The sequence below is a fragment of the Corvus hawaiiensis genome, chromosome Z (assembly GCF_020740725.1).
Source record: "Corvus hawaiiensis isolate bCorHaw1 chromosome Z, bCorHaw1.pri.cur, whole genome shotgun sequence".
Classification (NCBI taxonomy): domain Eukaryota; kingdom Metazoa; phylum Chordata; class Aves; order Passeriformes; family Corvidae; genus Corvus; species Corvus hawaiiensis.
In genome coordinates this window covers 52,700,441-52,727,341 of record NC_063255.1, presented here as the reverse complement: position 1 = coordinate 52,727,341, position 26,901 = coordinate 52,700,441, and the positions used below count along the sequence as shown (strand labels likewise).

At 39.3% G+C, this 26,901-nt stretch overlaps 1 protein-coding gene across 2 annotated transcripts in view; it reads left to right on the top strand.

Annotated features, from left to right (window-relative positions):
* Positions 1-22,382, top strand: part of LVRN (laeverin) — a 35,008-nt gene extending 12,626 nt beyond the window's left edge. The window contains exons 5-21 of one of the 2 annotated variants that reach the window (XR_007200924.1): positions 396-550; positions 1,656-1,769; positions 3,825-3,965; positions 4,274-4,339; positions 4,471-4,536; positions 5,601-5,770; positions 7,187-7,263; positions 9,088-9,227; positions 11,429-11,484; positions 12,824-12,977; positions 13,861-13,955; positions 14,629-14,736; positions 18,448-18,618; positions 20,161-20,301; positions 21,557-21,632; positions 21,849-21,975; positions 22,146-22,230. Coding sequence is in view for 1 of the 2 variants with exons in the window: in XM_048291587.1 (XP_048147544.1) it covers positions 396-550; positions 1,656-1,769; positions 3,825-3,965; positions 4,274-4,339; positions 4,471-4,536; positions 5,601-5,770; positions 7,187-7,263; positions 9,088-9,227; positions 11,429-11,484; positions 12,824-12,977; positions 13,861-13,955; positions 14,629-14,736; positions 18,448-18,618; positions 20,161-20,301; positions 21,557-21,632; positions 22,146-22,292 (1,877 nt within the window). In the remaining variant the exon portion in view is untranslated. Of the gene's footprint in view, positions 1-395; positions 551-1,655; positions 1,770-3,824; positions 3,966-4,273; positions 4,340-4,470; positions 4,537-5,600; positions 5,771-7,186; positions 7,264-9,087; positions 9,228-11,428; positions 11,485-12,823; positions 12,978-13,860; positions 13,956-14,628; positions 14,737-18,447; positions 18,619-20,160; positions 20,302-21,556; positions 21,633-21,848; positions 21,976-22,145 lie in introns of both variants that reach the window. The other variant, XM_048291587.1, reaches the window with a different exon arrangement.
* The last annotated feature ends 4,519 nt before the right edge of the window (positions 22,383-26,901 follow it).

The window sequence follows — 26,901 nt, the reverse complement described above, 5'->3', positions numbered from 1 at the left end:
GCTTCTTTTTTATCAGTTGCTATGCTGAAGAAAAAGGTAACACAGGAGAAACTCACAGAGAAAGATTTCTGATAGCCAGCAGTGAATATATTCTCTTCTAATGTTAATTTTCATTCTGAACATTTGTATGTGGAAGATACAGTACAGATCTGGGCTTTGTGGGAGTTTATTATGAGGCTTCCTGAAAGAATGGCATCATAGGTGAAAAGCATGACAAGAAGAAATTTCAGTGACCATTTCCAAGTGTTGCTGTAGTACCACAAAGAACCACTACAATGTAGTTTCCTTCAATGGGGTGCTGAGCCAGTGTGAGCATTAAAATCATGTGAGCATTTTATTTATGAAAATATTTAAGATACCTTTTTAAAAATTTTTGTCTGTTTGAATCAATTTAGATCTGGTTGCACTGCCTGATTTTGGAGCAGGTGGTATGGAAAACTGGGGGCTAATGATTTTCCAAGAAGCATCATTGATGAACCTCCCAAGTGATGAATTCACAAGCAGGAAGGCAATGATTGCCTTAGTTGTGTCACATGAATTAGGACACCAGGCATGTGGTAAAAAATTCTGTACATTTATTTGCCTATGACATTGTTTCATTGTGGTTGCTGATGATGCAGTTACTGATTGGTAGAAGGAAAATAATCACTTAACAGTAGAGGGTGTGAGCACTAGAGCACTAAAAGCCTATTTGAGCATATGTTCTGCTGATAAAGTAATGTTAAAAGTAGGTTCTGTCATATTACAGACAGCATACTCATAGTACAGGATTCATTGATACAAAACTCTTAATGGTACCTTTTTCTTACACAGTACTTGAATGCCATGTGAGAAGATAGGCTAGGGATGTAGGGATGACAGTACTCTCTCTACACAATAAACTTAGTACTTTGGTAAGACACTCAATGGAGTTCATCAGTATTCTTTTGTAGTGGCAGTGCATGTACTTACAGCAAAAGGCATTTGTTTTTCTGCAAGAAAAAGTATTTTTAGTATTTTTAGTGCAGGCCAATGAAATAAATGTCAGTGCTTAACTATTTTACAAAAAAGTTGTAGTTCAAGTTTTGAAGAAATAAAATTTAGCAAATAAAATATAAATCCAGAAATGATCAGGTTTTTAAAACTGCCAGATATGAGTACACAGCAGCTGTTTTGGAAGTTTTATACTTGCCCGGAGAAGGATTTGCTGGGTTTGGAAATGGTTATTTCCCCAGTGTTGTGTGTCATTCCTCTGACAATTTCACTTTGTTGAGAACGTGCAAAGATGATTTTGTAATTGCTTGATAAATGCCCTACTTCTAATCATAGGCTGATATGACATTTTAAGTATTTAAGTTATATTGAGAAGTGTTTAAAATTAAATACTCTGAGAGAATGACATAATGCACTGAGATTGACACTCATGGTATGAAATTGTAGATTAAGCAATTTAAAAATAACTGCCCTGAACTTCTGACTTTTTCTAAAGTACATCTTTTTCTACTGAATTTTCACTATTTGAAGGAATATTCAGCATTTTATTCAATTTACATGTAGACATTAAATTAAGTTACTTCAGCCTATGTATGTGTGTTTAAAAACAGTACTATGTGTGTGCAAAAAAGTGAAAACAGCACTCCAATGAGATTTTGAGATATTTTTTCTTCCTATTTAAGTGGTTTGGAAATCTGGTTACAATGAACTGGTGGAATGATCTGTGGCTTAATGAGGGCCTGGCATCTTACTTTGAGTACCTAGGAGCTACCTTTGTTGAACCGAAGCTTTCGCTGGTAAGCACTAACACTTAGTAGCAAAGTTCCATCATATACAAAGGAAAGGAAGGTGCAGGAGATGGAAGTTAATTCAACAGTGCCATTACAAACATAACTTCTGTGAGAACGACCAATAGGTCTTGATTCTTTACTTGTAGGCCTCCATCTGTGGGGAGACCATGATCATATCCAGCTCTCTACAGCTGATGCAGAGGACAGAGGTGCAGCTGGGATTCTGCAGTGGCAAGGAGTTGGTGTTTTGCCCTAGATCTGTCATGTAGCAAACTCAGATTTCTCTCCTGGGTCCTGCTCTAGCTGATGGTTTTCCTCCTCGCTTGCCAAACTCTTTTCTAATTATCCCAGTCCTCAGGTATCTTTACCAGGCAGAGATTAAGCTGGGTCATTTTCAGTCTGCTTACCGCACTGGGTCCCTGAATGTCTGGTTGTGGATAAGACAAATACAATGCACATAGCTAATCCAACAGCAGGGTGAAATTCCTTCCCATTCTGCCCAAATGGGAATAAGTGTAAATCCCATAGCATATTAGAAGACTCCATCCATTGTTAAACTCAGAGATAGATGGATATGAGCTGCTAATTGCAGCCATGAGATGAGGTACACTTGCCCATGCAGTCTTAAATGTCTGTACATGGTGCCATCAGCTTCTGAAGGAAGGAAGAGCCTTTAGTCTGGGCAGACCTGTGACTGCAGTTACTGCAGGCTGCTTTTTATTTGGCTAAGTTGAAATACTGTTTGTCAGTTTCCTTTTCTCATTCACCAAAGCACTTAATTACACTCTTGATTGGAAACTAATAAAGGCATGCCAAACAAATTCTGTCAGAAGGATTTCTAGGTCATGTGATGAGGTTACCTTCTGCTTTGAACTTCTACAACAGCTCACTTTATTGTCTGCAATGCAGTGTTTTAATATCACTGAAAAGTGTAATTTAAACAGCTTTCCTGTCTAAAAATCAGCAGTTGTTGTTTGTGTCCATAAAGTAAATGTTATTACTGGTTAATAATTCTATTTGATATATTGCAGTTAGGTAATGTGCCTTGGCAATGCAGAATTAATCACACAGGTGTGAGAATATAGGTCTTTCTTGCACAGTTTTGTGGGTCATAAATGTTCACAGAGTCACAGAGTGGCTGAGGTTAGAAGGGACATTTAGAGGTCACTTTGTCCAGCCTCCCTACACAAGCAACACCACACAAGTGCCAATTGCCCAAGACTATGCCCAGACAGCTTTTGAATGTCTCCAAGGATGGAGGCTCCATAACCTCTCAGGGCAACCTCTGGAAATGCTCAGTCACCTTCACAGTGACAACGTGTTTTCTGGTGTTCAGAGAGAACCTCCTGTGTTTCAGTGTGTGCCCATTGCCTCTGGTCCTGTCACTAGGCACCACTGGAAAAGCCTGGTTTTGTCCTCTGCTTAGCCTTCCTTCAGGTAGATACACTGATGAGATCCCTCTGAGCCCTCTCATCCCCAGGCTGAGCAGTTCCAGCTCTCTCACCCGGTTCTTAGAGGAGAGGCGCTCCAGTCCCTTCTCTGAGCTGTTGACCATAGTAGGTGACATTTACTCCTGAGGAGCCATTCTCCCTCCCTATTTCTCACTGGGTGAAAGCAGAAATGCCTCATAGCTAAACCTTGGTACCTTCATTTAGGTTATTGCTCAGGGTTGCAGCAGAAGAAACAGGGAATGTAGGAGGAAAATGCTGCCATACTCATGGCAGAAGTAAATGAAATACAGGCTTTCAGTTTTCAGGATATGTTCCTTTGCTGTTTAATATAGTTGACTTATTTTTGCCTGAGGATTACACTGTAACTGACTGTCAGGCCCAAGACCACAGTACTTCGAAGATGTAAAATTTTCACTGATCGCTGATGTTGCCTGTGGAAAATGTTAGGATCAGGTATATGGTCCCTTGTACTTCATAAGAAATTTGGGGAGTGGGAGAGTTCACTTGTAGACAAATGATCCATAATAGTGCTTTTTCCATAATCCTCATTCTCTCCAGGGAATTAGTACCTTCATTGTTCATCTCACTTAGATTTGTTTTCTTCTTGCAGGATAAAATCTTTTATGTTCATGTCGTTCAGCCTGTCTTAAGGGAAGACAGTGAAATAGTTCGATCACTGTCAGAGAGTGAAGATAAGATCAAAGGATCATTTTCTTTAATGTCTCTGTTTGACAACATCACATATAGCAAGGTAAAAGAATAGAAAATTCTTCCTGTTTCTTGCAGATTCTAAACTAATGGTACAAGGTAGGTTTGGGAGGAACTGCTGAACAAAACTGTTTTGTCATTCAAAATGTGTTTCTACGGCACACATGAATTTATTGGGTGTTGCAAATCTACTTGGCTCTGAAGGAAGTACTGAAAATATTTTTAACCTCTGTGAAATATGAAGTGTGGGTGTAGACCAACTAGCATCTCTGGAATATCTGAAAAAAATATTGCAACAGTAATTGCAATAATAATTCATTTTTTCTCATACTTTTTTTTTTTCTACTCCAGGGGGCTTCTATAACCTGGATGCTTTCTGGTTTCCTGACTGAAAAGTTGTTCATCAGAGCGCTTACTGTAAGTTTGAAAAAACAACCCCTTCATCTTGATTTATAAGCTTGAAAATGTCAGTTGTACAAATTGTTTGCCTTGCTAGTGGTTGCATTGAACCTTCATGAATTCTGATGCTTCTCTTTGTTTCCACACAGTCGTATCTGAAAGAATTTTCCTTCTCAAATGCTAATCAAGATGATCTCTGGACCCACATCCAGATGGTACTCATTTTATGTATTCTTTCTCTGGTGTTTGGCACAGTCCAAATTTAAGGCATAAACTATTTGTAGAAGACTGCACTGGAATGTGGCTATGTGTAGCACAGTCTTTCTCCTGCATAAAATTTGCTTTACTGGTTTTCTCAGCTAATGTCTTCTCAAGTGTTTATTTGCCTACTTTGCTGCACCTGAGATCCGTAGAACTAAGTACAAGGAGTAGAGAGATGAGATGGGAAATCAGGACCAGGCAAAGTTTTGGGTTTCGTGGTTATTACATAAGCCTACATGAAATTGCACAGCCTATTGTTCTGGAGCTTAAGTTTTGCCAGATCAGAGTGTGTGATGCCTCGGGCTTGATGATCAAAGATGCTGGTATGTCACAGATCCAGCAAAGTCTATATCCAGGGCAGTAGCTCAGCATTTCATCCTTCAGTGGTTTTGGCAGAAATCTGACTAAGGAAACAGATGCTAATATTAGGTTTATTTTTAAAAAAAAATCCACCTTCCTGGTCCTCTAAAGAAGGCTTCTGTTGTGTTGCAGACTCTGTCTTAAGAATGGGAGTGCTAGAATTTCAGATATGCAAGGTTGTCACATGTTTTAAGCCAGTGAAGACTGTACCAATTCACACTGGTTGAGACTCCAGCTTAATGTTTTTCAATTTGTCTTCATTAATTCAGTTTGTTTATTAGGTCACTTAAAAATCTTTGTGTTCCATCAGTTTTATTTGAATGAAATTAATGCATCAAGTCTGTCATAGCCATAGAGATGTGTAAGTACATTAACACTAAAAAGGGAAAATTTAGCGGTCAGGCTTTAGAATGAGAAATGTCATCTCAGTATTTCATAATTCCTGAGAAAGGCTTATGCCTGTATTATGTCTTTATTATAATGTCAATAACATTTTTTGGACTTTAGTTACATTGATTTCTTGCATGAGTCAAAGACCAGCAAGCTGCTAAGCAGATTTTTTCTCTACTGTGTTAGAATAGCTCCCAGAGATTCACTGAAGCAATATCAGTAAGTACCTGTTCATCATAAATATTTCTAATTCCTCTTTCTCTTGCAGGTCGTAGATGGACAGGATGAAGTTCAGTTGCCAGCATCTGTAAAGCAAATAATGGATTCCTGGACATGCCAAAATGGGTTTCCAGTTTTAACTTTAAATCTAACTACTGGAACAATCAGACAGGAACAATTTTTTAATAAAAAGAATAGGAAGAATACTGATTCTTACAAGTATGTTTAGCTTGTGGTTTTTTTGTATGTTTATACCCTGCTTTTTACAGGAAGCTCTTCAGTTATGACAACATATTTTGACCATCTGATTTTTTAACTTGTAGTTTTTTTCTTGTTATGAACAGTCAAGTAAAATCTGTTTGAGACTGGACTTTGCAATTGTTCTGCAAACTCTGCTTGTTTTGCCAAAAAATTGCTTTCCTCTGGAATAGTGACTTTTCCAGCCACATAAGAATAAAGACAGACTTCGGTGATGAGTGTGTCGCAGGGAGGATTTTTGCCTGGTGTTTTTGTCTTTTCTCATCCCTCAGGTCTACAGACTGGGGACCTGGATGAACCATGCTTAGCTTCTTTCCAGTGCACATATTTCCAGTCTCTTCTGCCTGGCAAGGAAAAGAGGGCTGTATTTAAATAAATAAATGACCCCTTTCTCAGAGACTGCTGATACCTGAACAACAGTTTTAAGTTATTGTCAGCAAGCATTGCTGAGTGCCTGGGGCTTTTGAAAACTGTGCTGCTTACTCAGATGCCTGAAAATGGTGATAGAAGTAGCCGCCTTTTGTCACCCACTTTGGAAACTCCTGGCTAGGGTTTGAAAATTCATGAAGGAGCAGTTGACATGAGTTTTGGGGTGCATAGATGGAGCCCATGAGATGAGTTGCCATGTGTGGAAGAAGTGTAAAGGAGAGCAAAATCCAAAGCAGTTTTTTTCTTAGAAGTTACTGCTGGTAATACAAACAGGCAAAAGGAATTTTGACAAGAGCCACAGGGTCCTTTGCTTCCAAGGAATTGCAAAACATTAAACCATTCGATATTCTTGCTTAGCTCAGATAAGGAATTCCGAGTTACAAATGTGAAGTCCTTTACAGTTAGCAAGCACAAATTACCATGTGAATGTAAGAAAGCCCAGGACATGTATTACAGAATTTTTCAGGTGTTTGAAGCTTTCATCTCTTTTACCAGAAAGGAGTTTTACATTCCCTCAGAAAAGAAATTACAGTTGTCAGAATTACAGTTGTAATTACAGCTGTATTACCTGAGACCTTTTTTCAGTAGATGCCCTTCTGAAAAGTAGCTTTAAGTTCTCCAGAAGCAGGGTTAAGTGTAATAAGTGACGAGGATAAAATTACTGCCTGGAGAAGGAAAGACAGCACAGAGAGACAATGGTGTTTAAACACCTAGCACTGAACAATATTCTTGATATGAGTGCCTTTTTAAAGCCATGCTAAAACTCCTTTTTGGAGAAGATAAATGCTGATCCAACAGAAATACCATTATCTGATGAGGTTGCATGCATCAGAGAGAAGGTAGATGGATATTCTTGCAAGACAGAACTAATCTGCACTGTAGTTTAGCATCAGCTAAGGGGGATTTTTAAGTATAAGAACTTTAATCATAACCTTTTTTTTTGTTAAGTAACACCTGGATTATTCCTATTTCTTGGATGAGAAATGGATCATCACAACCCTTAACCTGGCTAGATAAAAGCAGCAGTAAGTAATGTATTTGTTTGCATATGCTAAAACCAAACTGATGAAAACACTCAAAAGTCTTCTAAAAACAGAAGGTATATTTGAATTGAATAGGGGAGATAAATCTTTAATACAGAAATTTCTGTGTTTATCCATGGTAAAGATTTTGTGTTACTATAGCAGTAGTTTTTTTATTATGTCCATATAATGTTCTTTTCTATGTTGCATCAAACTTCAGTGTAAGCTTGAGTTTTTAATAATATGGTACAACACACATTATGAGTAGAGATTTCCACAGAAATTTTTATTTTGTAATTTTTTACACAAATCCAAACTCTTAAGTCCTCATGCTTCTGTATTATTCTTACCCCAACAGATCTCATTGATGTTAACACCCGCTTTTGAGTATAGATAGGATCTCATTTCTGGTGAAATACCAGAAAATTATCAGCTCAAGTAGTAGATACAAGACTGAAAAAATTAACACTGGCTGTGGGAAGCGACCCAACATTGTTAATATCTGTAACAACAGAAATTAATGTTTTCAACAACATTTAATTTTTTATGCAAATTAAATGAAAAAATACTTTTAGCAAAAGAATATGATTTTAAAAGTTTTAAAGTCTTATAATAGAAAGTTATTTTATGGACATCTCCAACCAAATAAAAAATTCAGTTATTTCTAAACTCAGTGTTTTCCAATAATCAGCTATATTTTTTTGAGGAAGAAGTGTAATCGTTAGAATGTGGTAATCATTTTTCTTTGGCAAGTCAGCCATGTATCAGGTTTTAGATGAGCCAAAAGAAGATGCAGAGACTAATGCAATGGAATGCTTAAGAGCAAATCTTCGATATGCTGTGCATATTGCAGCTCTCCACCCTCTGTTTGCATTGGTTAAAAGTTACTTCCTCTCTTTTTCAGGCAGTAAGATAGCTTGAGTGATCATTAATTCGACTGTATACACGGCAAATAAGAAAAACTAGACGTATATTCGTCTGAATACAAGATGAATCCTGCAGTACTTGCTCTGTCTGAACGTTGGAGTCTCAGTCCTCTGTTCAGAGTAAAGCACTGATGGGTGTAGACTACTCAACCAGTACTGGCCTACTGTCTTAAGAAAGTTTGCCTTCTCAAATCAGGATGTGAAAACAGCATTTGAATGCTCTTCTGATGAGGCAGCTGAGAGCCTTCAAGGCTGCCCTGGCTCCTTCAATGCACAGTAGGCTATCAGGAGCAGTCAATCAGACAAGAACACGTGAATAAGTGAGATGGACTGCAGGAGGAAGCCATTAGTGAATGATGTAGCTCAAAAGGACTGTGGGGACTATCTTCTTTAAAATCAGCATTTTCAATTACTTGTCTCTTTGTTAAACTTACCAGGTTTTTTTTCTTGCTCTCCATTTATCTGAATATTGGTAGGTGGTCAGTTCTTCTGTAAGGTGGTGAGCACTGTGTTTTGGAGCTGGGAGCAGCAGGTGTGCTGTGGGCGCATGCCCTACAGCAGGCGTGGGAGGGTATTGCTCCTCATCCTGAGACTTGACTCTTGGGTAAACTTTCTGAACTCTTGCAGCTGCCTTTGAGCTAGAGGGTAGGAGCAAAGTGGGTCTTCAGCCTACCCCTTAGAATCTCAAGGTGCTTAGTACGTGAGGAGTCAGTGGATGTTGAAGTCATTCTGCTGTGCAGAGCAGAGATCACAAGTGCACTGTGCTTTTGGGGGATTTTTTTTGAGTCCAGCCTCAAACTTGTGTCTCAGATCTCAGAGGAGCTCCAAGTCCATTGTTTATAAATGCAAGAGAAGAGCAGTGCATGGAAACAAAATGATACATTCTAATGTCACTTTACAGAAATGTTTCCTGAAATGCAAGTATCAGAGTCAGAATATGACTGGATCTTGCTAAATGTAAATTTAAGTGGATACTACAGAGTGAACTATGACCAATTAAACTTGAAGAGATTAGCACGCTTGCTTGAAACTGATCCAAAGGTAAGATCATGTTTGTTTTCTCAAGCTTATGAGCAGACTCTTTCCATGTATTTTTTTCTTGCAGTTTTTACCTGGAATCACACTGATGAAAACCTGGAATTATGACAAACTCATTGTTGCACCACTAAAGTCACTATCTTTTTGTAGTGGAAGATGACAGGCCTGAACAGTTTCATATAAGCATGAAAAATAACTTTACATTACAGTCTGTCTTGAAATTTTGTTAACAGCTTGTGGTTTTCCCAAACTCTTTAAATCTGGCTCAAGGAGCTTTCAGTGTGAATGTGTGACTGAACTTTATCTGGTATAAGGCATTATAACCATGAAGAGGGAAAGTTGTGAGAAAGCTTTTTATTTCCACATTTTGTCAAACCACAATATTTTTGCCCATGGAATTAAAAAAATCTGACTTTTTTTGGTGGTTATTTGTTGTTGTTTTGGTCGGTTGGGGTTTTTTGAATTTTTTTGTTTGGTTTTGGTTTTTTGTGGAGAATTTTCCTAGAAGTGCAAATCAATTCTACTTGGGCTCTTTCAGTCCTCTGTAGACACTGACTTAGAGTAAATTTCATCCCACCTTTGACTTGCCATAGCCTGAACTGAAGGTGAAAGTGGTACAGAACAACCGTGACTCTATATGGGATGTAATGGTTTCCAGTGTTGCCTAATCCTACAGTGAGCCAGAGGCTCCAGCAGTGGTGTCAGCTCATCGGTTTTGGTAACAAAAGTCAGTTCATTGGTTTGGTAACTGAGAAAATTTAACCTTTCAATATAATAGTAATCAGTGCAGTCAGCTTTCTCTAGAGAGTCAGGACATGAGGCTGATCAGAGCACATTAAACCTTCCTACATCACACTGGCTTCATTTCTTCTAGGCTTCTTTCTTTCACAGCAAACCTACATCATCAGGAAATTGGGTGTGGGCTGACTTGGGTCCATTTTTTGGCACCATACAGTGCTGCAAAAATGTAACTATGGGCTGGACAGGAGGTGCAGGAATAATCTACTAACTGTAGGTTTGGTCACACTCAAACAAGACAGGTTCACAAGTCAAATGGGTTATTAAATGCAACATAAGTAGTTCTTTTGGATTGATGGGACAAATGCATTAACGGCAGAATAGCTATGGAGAGCACTAACAACAGGATTGCAATCACAAAGTTAATTTCTTGAGTGAAAACCTTCAGTGTGGTCAAGAACGCAAGCCTTACCATAAAGGATCCCTTCTGGGGAGGGTGAGGAGGACAGACACATAGATCTGTGCCCACAATTTTGTGTCAAACTCTCGTAACTGCCAGTTATGTACAAAATCAGGGTGCATTTTATGCCTTATCAACCACAATTGTGCAAAGTGCTGCAGGTGGCACTGGGGTCGAACCACCTGTTCTTTGTGGTAATGCTTCTTGGTAGGAAGTGTTCTGGGTAGCAGTTGTGCAAAGCCATCCATTCCTTGTGGTCGTGCTCTATGTAATATATCTTGGTATCAAGAGGTGGAACAAGAATATGCAGCTTCCACCCAGCTTCATGTTCCTCCCTGGTGGGTGTCAGCCCAAGCCACCTGACCTCTGTCTGGTTTCAGCATTGCACGTTCAGATTTGCATTTCTGCACTGCTTCATGCTTCCAGCAGTCAGAGGGAGTGTTTGCTCCAGCAGTGACCAAACTGCAGAGGCGTGGCATAGGGAGGAGACAAGGAGGATGGCAGTCCTCTCACAAGAGCATGAGCTGTGGGCAGAGGTACACCGGTGCATGGCTGTGCCTCGGTCATTTATTTCATGGCAGTGCTAGACACTCTGCTCTGCACTGGGTACAGATTCCGTATTTAAGCCTCAAAAGGAAAAAAAAAATGTACCAAAATTATGTAACTAGGTTATTTTTAGGACATGTGGCATTTCAATATTTTCTTTTAATTACAGCATGCAAATAAGAGGGGTCTTGAAATTCTCTGGTTAATGTACTGTAGTTATATGTTTATAGACAACATAATATATAACTATATCATGTAGTTCTGTGTATAGATATATAAAAACATCCCGTAAAGCATATAAATAATTTCAGCTTAAAAGGCAGGATCCATTTCACAATGTTTTGTAGGCTATTTTGATTTAGAAAACCTGTTAGGGATCCTTCTGAAATATAGTAAAGCTTTTTGTAAACTCCTAATGACATGTTTAAATCTATTAATATTACATGAATGCTTTCTGCAGGCCATTCCCGCTGTCAGCAGGTTCCAGCTGATAGATGATGTTTTTGCATTGACAGAGTAAGTATGTTTCCAATATGTTACAGAAAATTATTAAATTATATGATCACACTCAAGATTGCTACTTCTGCTTCCTTCATTCCTACCTATGTGTGCTCGTAAGAATTACTGCTTTGACAAAATGGTGGGAAAGTTACTTAATCCCTTCTTTTGTCAGTGCTGAGTGATTTACCTCAAAATTTCTTTTAACTTTTGTTCCAGCTCCTGGGAAATTATTTTAAATAGTGGCACTGCCATGAGTTCTTTAGGGATTAACCTGTATTTGTCTTAAGGGAAAAAAAGTTTCCAAATGAAGGTTCTGATCTTCCTTCATTTATCCTGGACTATCTCAGCTATGCTGTACTGCATCACTCAAAACTGCCTTAATTTCTCTTGCTGAGTCACGACTTGGTTGTTCAGGTCCGTGGTTCTAGAGTGGTCAAGTAGTACTGTAGGGAGCTGAAAAAGCATCAAATGTGTCTGTGCCTCACATGTACCAGAGGTCCCAAAAGCATCAGACACCTATGACGACGGTATCCCTATGATGAGGGACCTCAGGGATGATGTGGCCAAAGCACACTGCCCTGCTTCAGGGCCTGTGGAAGTACCTCTGAGAGGAGGAAGTAAAAAATTCCTATTCCTCCTCCCATACAAATGTCCTTTTTCATCACAGAGCTCAAAACTAGTAGTTAATAAGGAATGTAACTGTGAAGTATAGAACTGTGCTGCTATATAAGTACACAAAAATATTTTTTTTTCTGGAGGAAAAGGGCTCGAAGTGGAATTTTATTGTGAAAAAATGAATTTCATGCTTATTCCACACTGAGGGGTAGAAACGCCATGCTGAAGTAGTTAATTCCACACATAGTATGCATGTGAATTAAATGGTTTGATTTTTATAATAATGTATATTCCACAGAAGAACATGTAATGAAAGTAAGTTGTTTCATAATAAAAATAAAATCGTATTATAACTAAAACAGTGCTTTTCTTCTTAATTTTGTTCCAGTGGGACTGACACATGCTGTCAATGTGCTTGTACCGTATCCTGCAGACACAAGCAGATACATACACAAGCAGTGTGCATACTGCCACGCTTACTGCCATGATTGTCCCATTACTTTGATAGTGGCACTGTGCTCTTTAATAGATGTTTTGAGAGTTAAGATCCTAAAATCACCATTTATTTATATTTATTTTATTTTTTCCAACGTCTTTTCCCGCCTACTTTCCACACGGTATCCTGATGTCTTATTGTCTGTTTCATAAAAAACCAGATATTCGTGGTAGATAATTAATGTGAATAAGTATGCTAAAATGTGTGTGGGTTTTTTGTTTTGTTTTGGTTTTTTTTACATAGCTTTGGATATGTTCCAATTGAAACAGCACTTGAACTAACAAAATACCTTGCCAAAGAAGATGAACTCTTCATATGGAATGTGGTATTGTTAAACCTAATACCTGATAATTTGGAAAGTACACTGAAGAACTATGAAGTATATCCACTTTTAAAGGTATGACCATTTTGTTAGTTAGCAAAGATACTAGACCACGCAAATACATCAGTCTAAAATTAATGCTTTTTAAATTCTCAAGAATGTAGTGGTGAGTATGATGGGTCAGAGTTCTTGTCATTCCTTTTGCATGACTTCATCAACTTTTTTTTTTAATAAGAGGAGGAACTTAATTATACATATTAGTCAATGATAAGTCTCATTGAATCTTCAGTTATTCTTATCGAAAAGCAGAAATACATTCACATTCTTTACATTAAGCTTCATCCTTGGTTTTTTGAAACTGCAAATCTGGAAAATACAGCTATCAGTCAGCAGTAAGTGAAAAGACCAACACTGCTATATACAAAAGGCATATAGTATATATGTGCTCTGTGCTTTGTGCTCCCTTTCCATTCATATTCGTGGAGTGAAAGAAGGAATTGGGTGTAGATACTAACTGAAATTATTCTCTCCCATATTTGACTTACCTGAGATAATACTGTCAGATTTATTTCCTTGACTTCTATTTGAAGATTTCACTTATGTTTAAAATAAATACAGTCACACAGTATTAGTTCTCTTAAGTTCTAGAAAGTAAAGGTATGTGAAAATAAGTGAGAAGAACAAAGTATTTCCAGCTGAGAAGGGTTTTTTCCTGTTTTTCTGAGAATTTGTGTTCTTTCATAATAAGTTGAAAGGTCCTAGTGATGTGAAATGGTAATGTGCCAGTTTGAATTGAGGTACAGGTATATTGAATTTTAGACCAAATTTATATTTTATTTAATATCCTGTGTTTTCAAGACATTAATAGTGGTAAATTTTTAGGATAAATCTATGTAAATAAGAAAAATAAAAACTTGCATCTAAATGAAAGTAATTTTTCTTTCCCTTCTTTTAAAAGAAATACCTTTTAAAGAGAATGTTGCCAATATACCATTATTATGCAGGTTTTATTCATCAAAATGTTGATGCTTTGGAAGATGACTATTTTGCTCAGTAAGTATTCTGCTTTTCTTAAAAGTTTTTTCTGATGTGATTGAATCTGACACATTGCAGTTTGCTTGTGTAAATTAAATACAAGATACAGGAATAATTCTCTAACTAATGTGAATGTAGACAAATTGTTATTTTACTGTAAGTGTGTATTCCTTATGATGACACCTCCAGTGAAACTGCAGTATCAGGATAGGAGCATAAAGGATGATAGTTTAAGGATCTTAGTGGTGGCTCTCATTTATCAGATAACAGCTCAACAGGAGGCTAGCTGAAGAAAAACTGACAACAACAAACTTAAGATACGATTTTTGGATCAGTCACTTAAACTTTAAAGTACTTCATTTGCAAGGCCACTGCAGCGACAGGCTTGAACATCAGAGTGATTTGGACTAGATGCAACCAGTACCTTAAAACTTCCAAGAGGGATATAAACCATACAAAAAACTAACCAAAAAATATAGTACATTGGTTGCCTCACTAGTATCCATTAATACTGATGTCAGGAGACCACTATTGTTTGTTTAATTATTTTATTAAAACTCAACTGTTCCTAGTGGAGGTTCTCACAGGTTAATGGCATCATGTTCTGAAACTGTGGTGGTCAGGCACAGTTCAAGCACTCCAAATGTGGTATGCATCTCTTTTATTCTTACTGTTTTAACTTCCCTTCAAGAGTGTATTTGGAAAAACTCTTTGCAACAGCATGCTGGCTGGGCCTCCAAGACTGTTTGGACCTGTCATCTGAACTGTATGCTAAATGGATGGACAACCCTGAGCACAAGTAAGAATGATGATCTGCTCTTAGAGGTGTGCATGTCTAGGGGAGGTGGAACATTAAAAAGCTGTTAAAAGGGGGAGGCAGAAGGAGAAATGCCTCTGTACACTGCTCTTATTTCTTGACAGAATGACAGAATTTAAGACAACTATGTCTCCCCAGCATCATCCTCTTCCCTAAATCCCAGCTTTATGATGATTTCATAATTACTTAGGCTTTTTACATAGACTTTACAGGCTGGAGGATGGAGATTTTGCCATGAAGACCAAAATCTGGTTAGCCATGTTAACAGGTGAACCTCCTATTAGTGTTAATATCCCATATGGCCCAGTCCCTTTGCTACAGAACAGCCTTGGGGTTGTAACATATACCAACTCAGCTTTTAAGCTTCTCTTAACAATACTGAGTGATGTTTGCATGATGCAGCCATCTGCCCGTGATGAGCCCATCAAAGTGCCTTGCATGTTCTGTGTTCACATAAAGAGGTGTTGGGAACAGCTGATAGTCCTTATGCTGATACTGGAGCCTAGTGGTCAGGGGTCTGGTCCGTGAGAATGGAGTCTGGACTCTACCAGGAGGAGACTTTCCGTATCCAAGTATTGCATCATTAAAAAAAAATTTACAATGTATTGAAATTCTTATTCTCTTTTCTTCCCTCTTTCTTTCAATGTCTTTCTATGCAATAGTCAAATAGTATTGGCACCGGTGAGTGAATATTTAAAGTTCATTTTTATTTGTTGTAGTTGTGATAAATATTGTGTCATTATTTGTATCTCTGTTGATATATGTAGTTGGCTAAGTAAACTGAACTTGTACTATTATGTTTGAGTTTTCTAAAACAGCTTCATAGTGATCATACTTATAAAAGCCCAACTGAGTTTTGCAGTTAGACTGAAAAGTTTAAAAAGCCTAAATATATTTTGTTCCATTCTAGAGAGAATATTCTTGCAATCCCACTCTAGAAGCAACAATACTGTGCTGAATTGTCTGTCTGTTTTCGAAATACTCATCTTCCCCTATTAATAACATTTGAGGTGATGGAATACTACATACCTTATTTGACTTGAAGAGCTGAAAAGTCTATGAAATATATTAGCTGATTGAGTTTTGAATTTGATGAAGAATATTAATTTTGCTGATCTTCTTGGCACTGAGAAAAGTTCAAAGGGATTTTACGGGTTTTATGTGTGGAAAAAAAAGAAATTCTGAATTCTGTTAAGTGAAAAAAATGATCATGTTTTAAGGAGAAAACCCCATAGAAGAAGGACACTTCTTAGGTTTCAAGTGACAGATTACTGTTCCCATGCAGTTAATCTAGAGACTTTTCATGTGCTGGGTAGGAACGGAAACAGGCACAATACACTTTTGACCCATATTTCACAGCAAAATCCCTTTAGCTGCTCTTACGTTCTTCATGCTGAGAACAAACTCATAACAGCACACTGCAGCTGTTCTGCCACAGGTGGAACCTAGTAGGATTCTCACATCTGTGGAAAAAAGTAATGCTTTTCTGTTTCAGATTGGGTTATCAACTTTCAGCTGAACATTTCCAAACAGTTCCTGGCAGAATGCAACTGGACTCGATACAGTGTATTTTTATCTGTTTCATGAAAATAACAAGCCAAGAGCTGTAATCCCCAGCCAATTTCTCTGTTTTACTCTTTTTTATTATAGGAGTGTAGTGATGCTTGTTAAATTAATGTATTCTCTTAGGTGCTGTTACTGGCTTATCTTTTGAAAGAAGGAAACTAGCCTATGGGGAGGGACAGCATTGCTGTCCATTTTACTTGTTTACTAAAGGTTCACATATTCTGCTGCTACCCTCAAAAGTTAAGAAACCACTATGTCATTTCTGGATTGGTTCCAAAAACACAATGTAAAATAACCTGCCCTGCTTTCCAGCAGCTTTTTGCATCTTCCCCAAGATCCAGAAATGAGGGATCCTGGCAGGCCAGTAACATCAAATCACACAGCCACTCCCATGAAAAATATCAAGATGCATAAGTCACACCCCTCACCTAAAATAACCTCAAGCTCCAAAGTCCCTCTGGACTATAGTGGGAACTGCCCAACATAAACCACTTCACAGCCACCCCAGATGTCATCAGCCAGCAAACCATTGTCCCATAGCAGGCTGCCCATCCAACCTGCCTTGAATGTTGCACATCAGAGCTGCAGCCAAATGATACACAGAACTTGTCTATTCACACACAACAGCTTTACACTTACTAACAAACATTTTTTGCAACTACTGGAACAGCTTCAGTAGCAAAATGAATAGCTGTACGTTGGCCAAAACAGCTTTACCCTATTATCACCTTACTGTGACCCCTTACTGCAGTATTATGAAAGGATTATAAAACAAATTACCAGACCCTGCAACTCAAATAAGATCTGCCAGAGGGGGATTCCTCACAGCATGATACTTTAGCCTGACATAACTACTCTACATGTCATCTTGGTGGCAAATCCCTTATGTCACAGCAAATATCTAGGTAAATGAATCCAAACTATTCCTTGAAGTGAATATAGAATATGCCCATGCTTTCTGTTACTATGACAGTGAAATGCCCCACCTGCAACAGGACTGCCAAAATCCCTGCATCTTGCCTTTTCACTAACACATGATGTCTGTCATGTAAAACACCCAGCTCTCTCCCTCTTTCCTAGTAGTCCTTCGTTTCCAGAGTCTATAACTTCCTTTTCTCTACCTTGTACTCAGAAGATTGATGTCATATATCCTTCTTTCTGACTAACTAACTCTGTTGGCATCATCTTCATTTTCTATAGGATACTCTGTTGAAACTCAGGAAATTTTCTCAACTTGTATTTAAATTTGCTGTTTCCAGTTTTGGGCCTGAAGAATGGCTTTTGTGACCAGAAACTTGTATGTTTTTCCCTCATCAAGGGGAGGATAATTTTTACACCTCTACTTACAATCCTGGCCTAATGTAATGATAAGCAGACTAACAGGATGATGTAGGGAAGCCAAATGTTTTGCTTGTAGAAAAGGGACCCATTTTTCTGTAGGGAATTAGTCCAAAATACCATTAGTTGAAACTGTTTTCAGATAGCCTGCATAGTAGAATACCGCTATCACTGGAAAGTGTTTACAATGTCTTAATATCAGGGACACATCATTGCTACAGGAGAAATTTTCTGTTCAGCCTTTGCATATGGAGCATTACACTGGTAAAGTTTGCATTTAATTTCTGTTATGAAATTCATTGCCATGTTGAGGACTCTTCCCTGGAATGGGAGTAATAGGAGGCTGCCTGTTGCATGGAAAAATGTCCCTTCTGTTTCCTTTTGTGCTGCGAATGACTCTTCCTACTGGATGCATTCACTGAAGAAATTTTGAAAAGGCTTGTCTGGAATAATGCATATATGCAGTGGAGCAGTCTTTAATGGTGTGACCCATTGCCTAGGCTGTGACAGGAAACAGTGGCATTGACACTGTATGCACACAAAATAGTCTGCTCCAACTGCTCTAAAAAATGTTGGGGTTTTTGGTTTTCCTTTAAACTGCATGCTTTTTTAATGCTTAAATCATAAATAAAACCATCAAATTTCTTATCCTTATTTACATTACTATTTTATATTTCCATTGCTGTGTATCTTCTAACTGTAAATAAACATTTGATTTCAGTTGCGCATTAACAGCAGGGTTTGCCTCTACAACAGTACAGTACCTTTTAATCATATTTTGCCTTGCAGAATTCCCTTTTTAATTAGAAAAACAGTCTGCTGCTATGGTGTTGCAGTGGGAAGTGATAAAGAATGGAATTTTGCATGGAAAATGTATAACCATACTGACTCCGTTGAGGAAGATGAAGACATCCTGCTCTATGCCATGAGCTGTGCCAATGAGCCATGGTTACTTTACAGGTGACCTTGATCAAAGTATCTGTTTGTGTAGATAGAAGTAAATAATAAGAACAAAAATACTTTATTGTGCAAAGCTGGTGGAGGTTTGCCTGCCACAGAAGCATGTGTCTTGTCGACCACTGGTAAAGTTTTAAAGAGTTTTGTTAGGGAGCAAGTATACAAAATGGGACAAACACAAATAAACAATCCTTCTGCAGATGCAACATGTAGGTCATCAAGTTGTAAGTCCTGACTCCATGTGGGCCAACCAAAAAGTTAAGACATGTATCGAAGAGTCTTGTCCAAATGTTTCCAGAACAGAGTTTGGAACACTGTGTTTATTTTCTTTTACTGGCATCTGTATCTTTCTCAGTAAAAAATGTTCAATTCTCTAATCTGTAATGTTTGTATTACCAAAAGCATTTGTTAAGGAATGGAATTTTGGCAGTGATGGTCTAAAGAATTATCATCCAAGCATTCGCATAAACTCCATGGGTCTAAAGGTGTGGAAGTAACACTTTCCTCCTTCCAGACACCTACTCTGGTGTGGAGGTCATTTGGGAAGACAGAACAAATATGACTGAGAATAAGACAAGAAGTGTTGCAAAGAGATGCCCAATCAGCTATGTTAACTTCCCACTTAACCTATGATCCTTTATTGCCTTTTTCTTGCAACAGGCCAGCACCATTCCCTGACAAGATCAGGGAGTTTTGATGAGCTTCTTCCTCTGTGTGCCTTAGTAGCTGATAAGCCAATCTGTTTTTTGAAATGCCATCCAGGGAGTTTTTTGGGTCGAAGAATGTTAAGATGTGCTCTTCCTGGCCCTCACAATACTTCGTCCATTATGTTAAGCATAGTGGTGACATGCGAAGGGGAGAAACCCCACTCAGCTACTCTACCCATAAATAAAGCAGCTACCTGCAAGACCCTATGAGAAAATAACTCTTTTTAAAAGAGTTCTTTTGAAAGTAGGAGCATGCAAGGTAAAACATTGAGGCAACAAAGAAAATAATTACTTTTCAAGATGTTCAGGCATTTGCTGCTGCTGACAACATTGGCAGGCACTTCTTGAAATACTTCTCAAATTCTGCCTTAGCCCTCATGAAAAACTCCTTCCTGAATCTTGTTATAGGGAACCCTATAAACGGGTCACTTTTGTGTAACAGTGTCTCACTGTTGACATACTCTGTAGGCTCCATCTGAGTCACAGTGAAGGGAATCACCTGAAGGTGAGGAGCAGGCTTGTCTGGTAGGAGCAGTTGTCTTTCTGCCGCAAACAAAGATAAGAAGCACACGTATGTCTATTTGACATTCTACACCCTCACTTCACTAAGACGTGAAGAGTCAGTGTGCAAAAACAGGATTTCACAAATGTTGAGGACAAAACCCAAGCTGAATACACAGCTCAGAGTGACACCAACTTTGGTATAACCTTCCACATGCTGATATTTGTTGAGATAGGAATTTTGGTGAACTGGATTATATTTCCAGATTGCAAAATTGTATATTTCCATTGTAAAACAGCAAGTGACAGGTTTATTTCTTTCCTGCTTTTCTAACAGATACTTGCAATATGGACTCAGTGACACATTATTTTCTTCCAATTGTACTTCAGCGATCATCTCACACGTAGTGACTACGGATATTGGGCACCGTATAGCCTGGGAATTCGTTATGGAAAATTGGCCACTTCTAAGTCAAGGGTAAGCAACAAGTTTTGGCTTCCTTTAATTTCTGTGGCTCTTTGGCTTCTTCCTCTGTTTTTATGTTTGAGCTGTAAAATTCAGGTGCTGATTTTCCCTCCAGAGATGGTTTTTTGTAATGACTGATTCAATTAAGTATGCAGAGCAGAGTTTTCAGGGATTCAAATCTGATCAGGGTTTAATACCAAAGAATAGCTCATTAAACACAGAAGACTTTAAAAATTAGCCTGTTCATGACTGTTTCTGTGGTTTTAAGTACTCCTGACAATTCTGACTCTAGAAGTGGGTTTAACCACTAGGATTTTACAAGTGTGGGTATAAAATGCTGTAAACTGTGGGTGTAAAATACTGAAGTAAAATCCTCACCTCTTTTCCAAAGAAAGTATGAAGAGATCGGGGATTAGAGCATGCAGGCATGCTAGCGCTGCTAGGACCAACTACAGTGTTACTCCCTGACTTAAATCTTAACCTACCTCCAGCCTACCTGTACTGCTGCAGGGAAACAGCAGGTGAGCTTGGGCTACCTCTCTTGAGCAAAGCAAGTCTTTTGATGTCTGTTTGAAGACTCCCTCTCCCCTTGGCAATGAAGAAAAGCAGCAGGGCTGTGACAGAGTACACATTCCAGCTGCTTTTGATGGCAGAGGAGGCCACTGTGATCCATTAGTGGCAGCATAACCAAAACCAGCCATTTGAGAACATTCAAATGTGTAAATTATTGCTAATGCTAGAAAAGACAAGTTGTAGCAGATTTGTGTCATACCAACCAACTTGTTCCCTGACAGAGCTTTTCTGTGTTCTAAACTGATGAGGATTTTGCTGGAAAATTGACCCCTTAATTTCAAACTAAAAGAATAGTGCAAGTGTTTATTTATACGCCACCCTCAGGATAGCAACAGGAACACCAACTTGTTAGGCAAATTACTGGTTAGCCTTTCTAGCTCGGTTTGGCTGTATGGGCTCAGAGAGATTATCTATTTCATGCAAAAAATCACATTACCAAAGTACAAATACCAGATCTTACTCAGAAAAGAGAATGAAAGGTAATTATCGTATTTCATGCAGTTCAAGTGTCTAAATGGGATATTAATGGTAGTTCTTTAAAAGAGGGAAAACAATCCACAGTTGCAAACTTCAGCTTAGTTGGTATTTGCAACATAGTGAATAATAACTAAATAGTGGGAGTATTTTCAAATGAGATGAACTGTAGTATATTTGCTAACATGCTATTTGAAGGACCTTTATCTCAATTTTACAGATATGGGCAGGAATTACTGCATGATGTACTAAAAGTCATGGGAAGATTTGTCAAAACAGATGTACAGATCCAAGAGGTAAACCAGAGAAGCATTTAGTCTCAACTTTATTGACAGTTTGTAATATACCAGCAGTTGGGCTGCTGGCATGTTAGGTTGTCATACTGACATCTGTATAACTTCTCATATTGTTCAATCATTGCTTCCCCCGAGTATTTCTTTACTATTCTTCAGTCCTCTCTTGTCTTTTGCCTATTAGACTGATGAGAAAGATTTCTTGTTCTGTGATTGTAGAACAGGCAGCACAAGAGGATTCTTCTACCCAGCTAGTCCTAGACAGTGTGGTACCACCAGTACCAGTGAAGTTGTCTGCATTTGAAAGGATTTTTAGAGGAACAGCAAAAGGGCACATTCTTGATATGTAAGGAGCTTTCCCATCTTAGTGTAAATCAGTAACCTTGCCCCATCCCCTCTTTAGTCTCCGTCATCTGCCCCTTTTCTGTGCATGTCTGTTGAAAGCACCTGTCAGGCACACAGTTGCTTGCTGCAAGTGAAGTTACATGAACTAAGATCACGCATTTATTTCTTCAGTTGCAGGTTTTTTATAATGCTACTTTGGAAGAGGATGAGAGAGAGGCTATTACTCTGCTACTGGAATCTGCAAAACTTGAAAATATTGAAAGGAGAAAACTACTAATCGAAGTTGCCAGCTGGTTAGAGAAAAATGTAGATGATTGACTTGGAAAACAGTTTCCAGTATATTATATGTGATTCACTATCATATTGGTATTCATTATAAGCTGTAAGTAAAGGTAAAGCACATTTTGAGTCCTGTGGTTGTCTTCCCACTGGAAAATCTGGATAAATTAATTCACAAAGAAAAGAAGGATTCAGGAAAAGAAATTATAAACATATTAGTATCTTATATCTAAAAAAACTTCCTCCTGAATGAGGTCTTAGGGATGCATTGCTAATAATAATCTAACATATAGATACAGTCCTGAATCCTTTGGGGGTTTTTTCTGAATATCCAAATGAAAGGTGTGCTGCATATTTGTGGCAAAAACATGTGAGGAAGCTGAAAAACTTTATATTCTGTTTTGTTTCATTTGTACAATGATCTATAATCTGTCTCCACTTCTATGTTTTTAAATTGCAAAGAGGACAATAATTTAGAACAGTGCTGTGAAACATGAGCTTCAGAATGACTCCAGATCTGCAGGGAGGAAAAGACCAAAGAATCCCCAAATTTTAATATTAATTAAGAAATTTATGCCTTGTCATTCAAACTTTGTTTTTTCTTAGCAGGTCTGTACTTAATGTGTCTACACTTGTGTTTGATCAGCAATGTGCTTTTGAAGAGACCCTGCTGCTTGTCTCCATTTAGCATGCTTCAGCCCCCAGCATGGTCTTGGAGTGTGTGAACTGGACTATTTTTGGATAAAATTTGTCTAGGAGATGATGAGTTCCTGGTGTGCGACACTGGATGGTCATTTTGTCCGTGGCACTAGTGTGCAACTAGTCCAAACTATCCCTTCTGGAACATCACCGAGGTGCTCACTGATCATAGAATCACTGAGTATGCTGAGTTAGAAGGACCCATCAGAATCATAGAGGCCAACTCCTGTGCTGTAGATACAAGGTTAATCACCTTGCTTACACAGCATTTTGGAGGTGACAGGCAAAATTCAGTCCACTAGTATGAGGAAACCATATTCGCTTGTCCTTAAAAAAACTATGGGATCCTCAGTCCATGCAACTCATTTATTTGTGAGGTAACAGTATTATGACAAAATTACAGTACAGGTGATCAGTTAACATGTAATGGATCACAAAACACTGTTATGTGGGAATGCAGGAGACAAAATAAGTTAGAATACTGCTCTATGAAAAGACCAGAATAAAACCCAGACATGTTAATACAAAGGATTGTTCACTGGCATCCTCTAAATACATTTCAGAAAAACACTGCCATATTGACTGCACTGAATGTCCTCTGCTCCCCGCAGCTGCAAAGAAAAATTGAAACTATTTTGAGACTGTTTAAGAACCCCTTTATTGTATGGGAATTACCAACTAGTGACACAAGTTTGTGCTGGGAACAACTGAACTCTGCAGCATTTGATCTAGTTAAAGATAATACCAAAGAAAATTGCATGCATTCTTGCAAGTATTCTTCAAGTTGATTGAGAGAGGCTGTGGTGAATTACAGGGGTTTTATCATACAACCTGTAGGACAGTTTGGGTTGGAAGGGACCTTAAAGATTATGTATTTCAAATCCCCCTGTCATAGGATGGGACACCTTCCACTAGAACAGGTTGCTCAAAGCACTGTGCAGCCTGGCCTCGAACACCTCCAGGGATGAGAAGTCCACAGCCTTTCTGGGGAACCTGTGCCAGTACTGAAGCTGTTTTGCTTCAGCATTCTCTGTGATTTCCACTAGTTAATCACTGGCACTGTATGCCTCATCAGGTAGGCTAAGCAAAGCTCAAGAAACATCCCATAAATTTACCTTATGCCTAGTAGGTTCAAACTATTTCTTTGCAACCATGAGCAACCACTCTTCCTTTCTAACCAGTCTTCCATGCTTTTCTTACTTTTTTCTTCATCCTACTGAGTAAAACATTTAATTTGAAGTGCCAATATGTAAAAATGACTAGAAGAAGTTTAAATAAGAAGTTATTTTCAAGTGATGGCTCCTGACTGTGAGGCCCTCGTTTTTAACTTTTATATTTTTCAAATTCTATACTGTTTAGTGTGTGACTCTGAAGTTTCTTGCAGCCTGTTAATTTCTGCTCTCTCATGCTAGGTAGACATAACAAAGCCTCCCCGGGCCTGCTCTTCAAGGACACCCAGACCATCCTAGGCCCAAAAAGTATAAACTAAAGAGGCTCTAAGGGGGGCAAGCAGAGGGGAAATTACATCATTAAACGGAAGCTTTAATTGGAGAATTAACCCTGATGTGCCAATGAACCAAACCTGTGAAAGTGTGAAGAACTCATGACCTGTCATCCATCTTGGGGTCCATCTTGGCAGTAGCCCCTGGCTCCCCAGGGGGCACCTTTGAAGGCCTTTCAAATAAATACCTGCCTTTATTCCCTTATTCCTGTCTAGTCTCTGTTTTTAGGTGGCCTCTTAAGGCATCAACTGCCTGTCTCCCACTGACAGTCTGTATTTCAGAATTTCTGCAGTTTTCATGGCAGAGGCAGAATGGTGAAGGTGATTGCTAGGCAAGCTGCCTGAGTAGGAGCAGATCTGAATCATTTCCAGAATCCACACATTTGCACTTGGTGGCTGTATCAGTGGCAGCTCTTGCTGCTCTTGAGTACAAGCTGAGTAGAGAGGTTTGGAGAGTGGCAACTGCTAAATGCAACAACGGAAGAAGAGGTGCATGGGAAGAATCCAGGGCAAGCTGGGAACGCTGCTTTATTGCAGAGAGAATTGGGGTGAAAGAAAGTTCATTGGAAATTAATATGAGGACATCAGGAAATGAGCTTTAAGAGTACTTATGCAGACTGTGTAGGTGTTATGGGGCATGTAATTGTGTAAATGTGCATGTATGGGGCAATTTCCAGTAAAAATGGCTTTGTCATTGATAGATAGGATGCATTCAGTAGGCCCTGAGTGGGGAAAAAAGTAGATAGATGTGAAAAGACCAGCTTTTTGCTTTAAGTCCTGCTCTCTGCCTTCAGAGTATGGAAGTCAAAAAGTTACACTTGTTCTGCCCATATTGCATGCATGTGTGACAGGCCATCAGACTCATGAGCTGGCAAGGATGCATGCCAAGCGCAGTGGAGAAGGAGACTTTGGAGCTGTTTAAATCAAGGTTCAAGAGCACCAGCCAGCTTCTCCTCTGTATCTCCTGGCACAGTTGTCCTACTGCCCCACTGGGTGTGCCCCCTTTCCATCCTGGCACCCCAAGAAGCCTCCCAGGCAAGTGAGGAGAAGGCAGCTTGAGGGGCCTGGGTGGCCAAGGCACAAGCCCCACGCCATCTGGCTGCACTGATGGCACATTGATGAGGTGGGTGGAGCAGCCTGCTGCTTCTTTCAGGGTTGGTGCAAGTCCCAGAAAGGTGACCATCGGGTAGGGAAAAGGGATGTGGGCTAAAAAGCCAAAAAATGAACTGAGATGTGGCCTTGCCATGTTCCTGCTGTGCAGTGACTCACAAATTAAAAAGAGCTGTCACCTCTGCATCCCCTGACTCAAAGCTGCAGGGGCTCTTCCAGAGCCAGGTGTGATGTATGGACTCAACCCCTTGGCCAAACTAACAGTACTTGGGTCCAGAGTCCAAAGGCAGCATAGGCCTAGACCAGGCTAAAACTTCTCTAGTTCCAGTTTGTTCTCTGGTAGCCCACGCAGGAAAAGGGTGACATGGTGACCATTAATGCCATAAACTTGTAAACTGGAACTGGAAATATATGATTAACACAAGAACAGTAGACTCACTTGTCAGGGAACAAAGGGGGTTGTGGGTACAAGGAGTCTCACCTTTACCTTTTCCGTCACTTGTAATTTGACTGTGAGCCAGCTGCTTTATCCCATAAATATGACAGCCTAAGTGAGCCTTCTCTGAGCTCTCTTCCTGCTAGGGAGCTAGTAGCATGGGGGTGACCTCCACTGGAGCTAGGACACCTCTCAGGATTGCTTCTCAAGGTTGAAACACCCTTTACCAACTGCACTGGTAAGTGACCAACATCGTGCATAACCTTGTATCACAGCACATTTAAGACTGTGCATTGCTAACTGTGAATCACATTTGTATCCTCTGTGCAGTAAATAACAGAATGAACCTATCAGTAAGCAACCATTTGGTAAGTTTTGCTTTCACAATATCTTACTTCAATAAAACCACTGTTGCTGCTGCGTTTGGTGGTGGTTCTTTAAGAGGTCAAAACCTTCCCTGCGCCAGAGTGACAGTGGGCTGTGGTCTTCAGGAGGGGTCACTATCTGTCATTCTTTGTGATGGGATGAGACAAGGACCTGAGTAGGCAGAGGGGGAGGCTGACCTTGGCTGGCTGTGGGATACTCGTCCTGATGCAGTGTGGTGGCCAGTGACCCTATGTTACAAGGAACAAAGAGAGACCCCTGGTAGGGCAGTCCCTAAGATCAGAGATTCCTCCCCAGGTTAGGGTGAACAGAAGAGGCTTCTCCCAGGATGCTTTGTTCTGTTATGTTAAGGTATCCCAGTTCCGCTTCCTTGGTTGGCCCTTGGCCTCCTCACCCTTTGTTACCTAATATGTCCCTGCCCTAGAAGGTTCTCCACTCCCTGTTCCCCCATTGGCCCTTGCCCCTCACCACTCCCCCAGAGCTTCTGCACTGGCTCCCATTCCCTAGTCCTTGCCTTT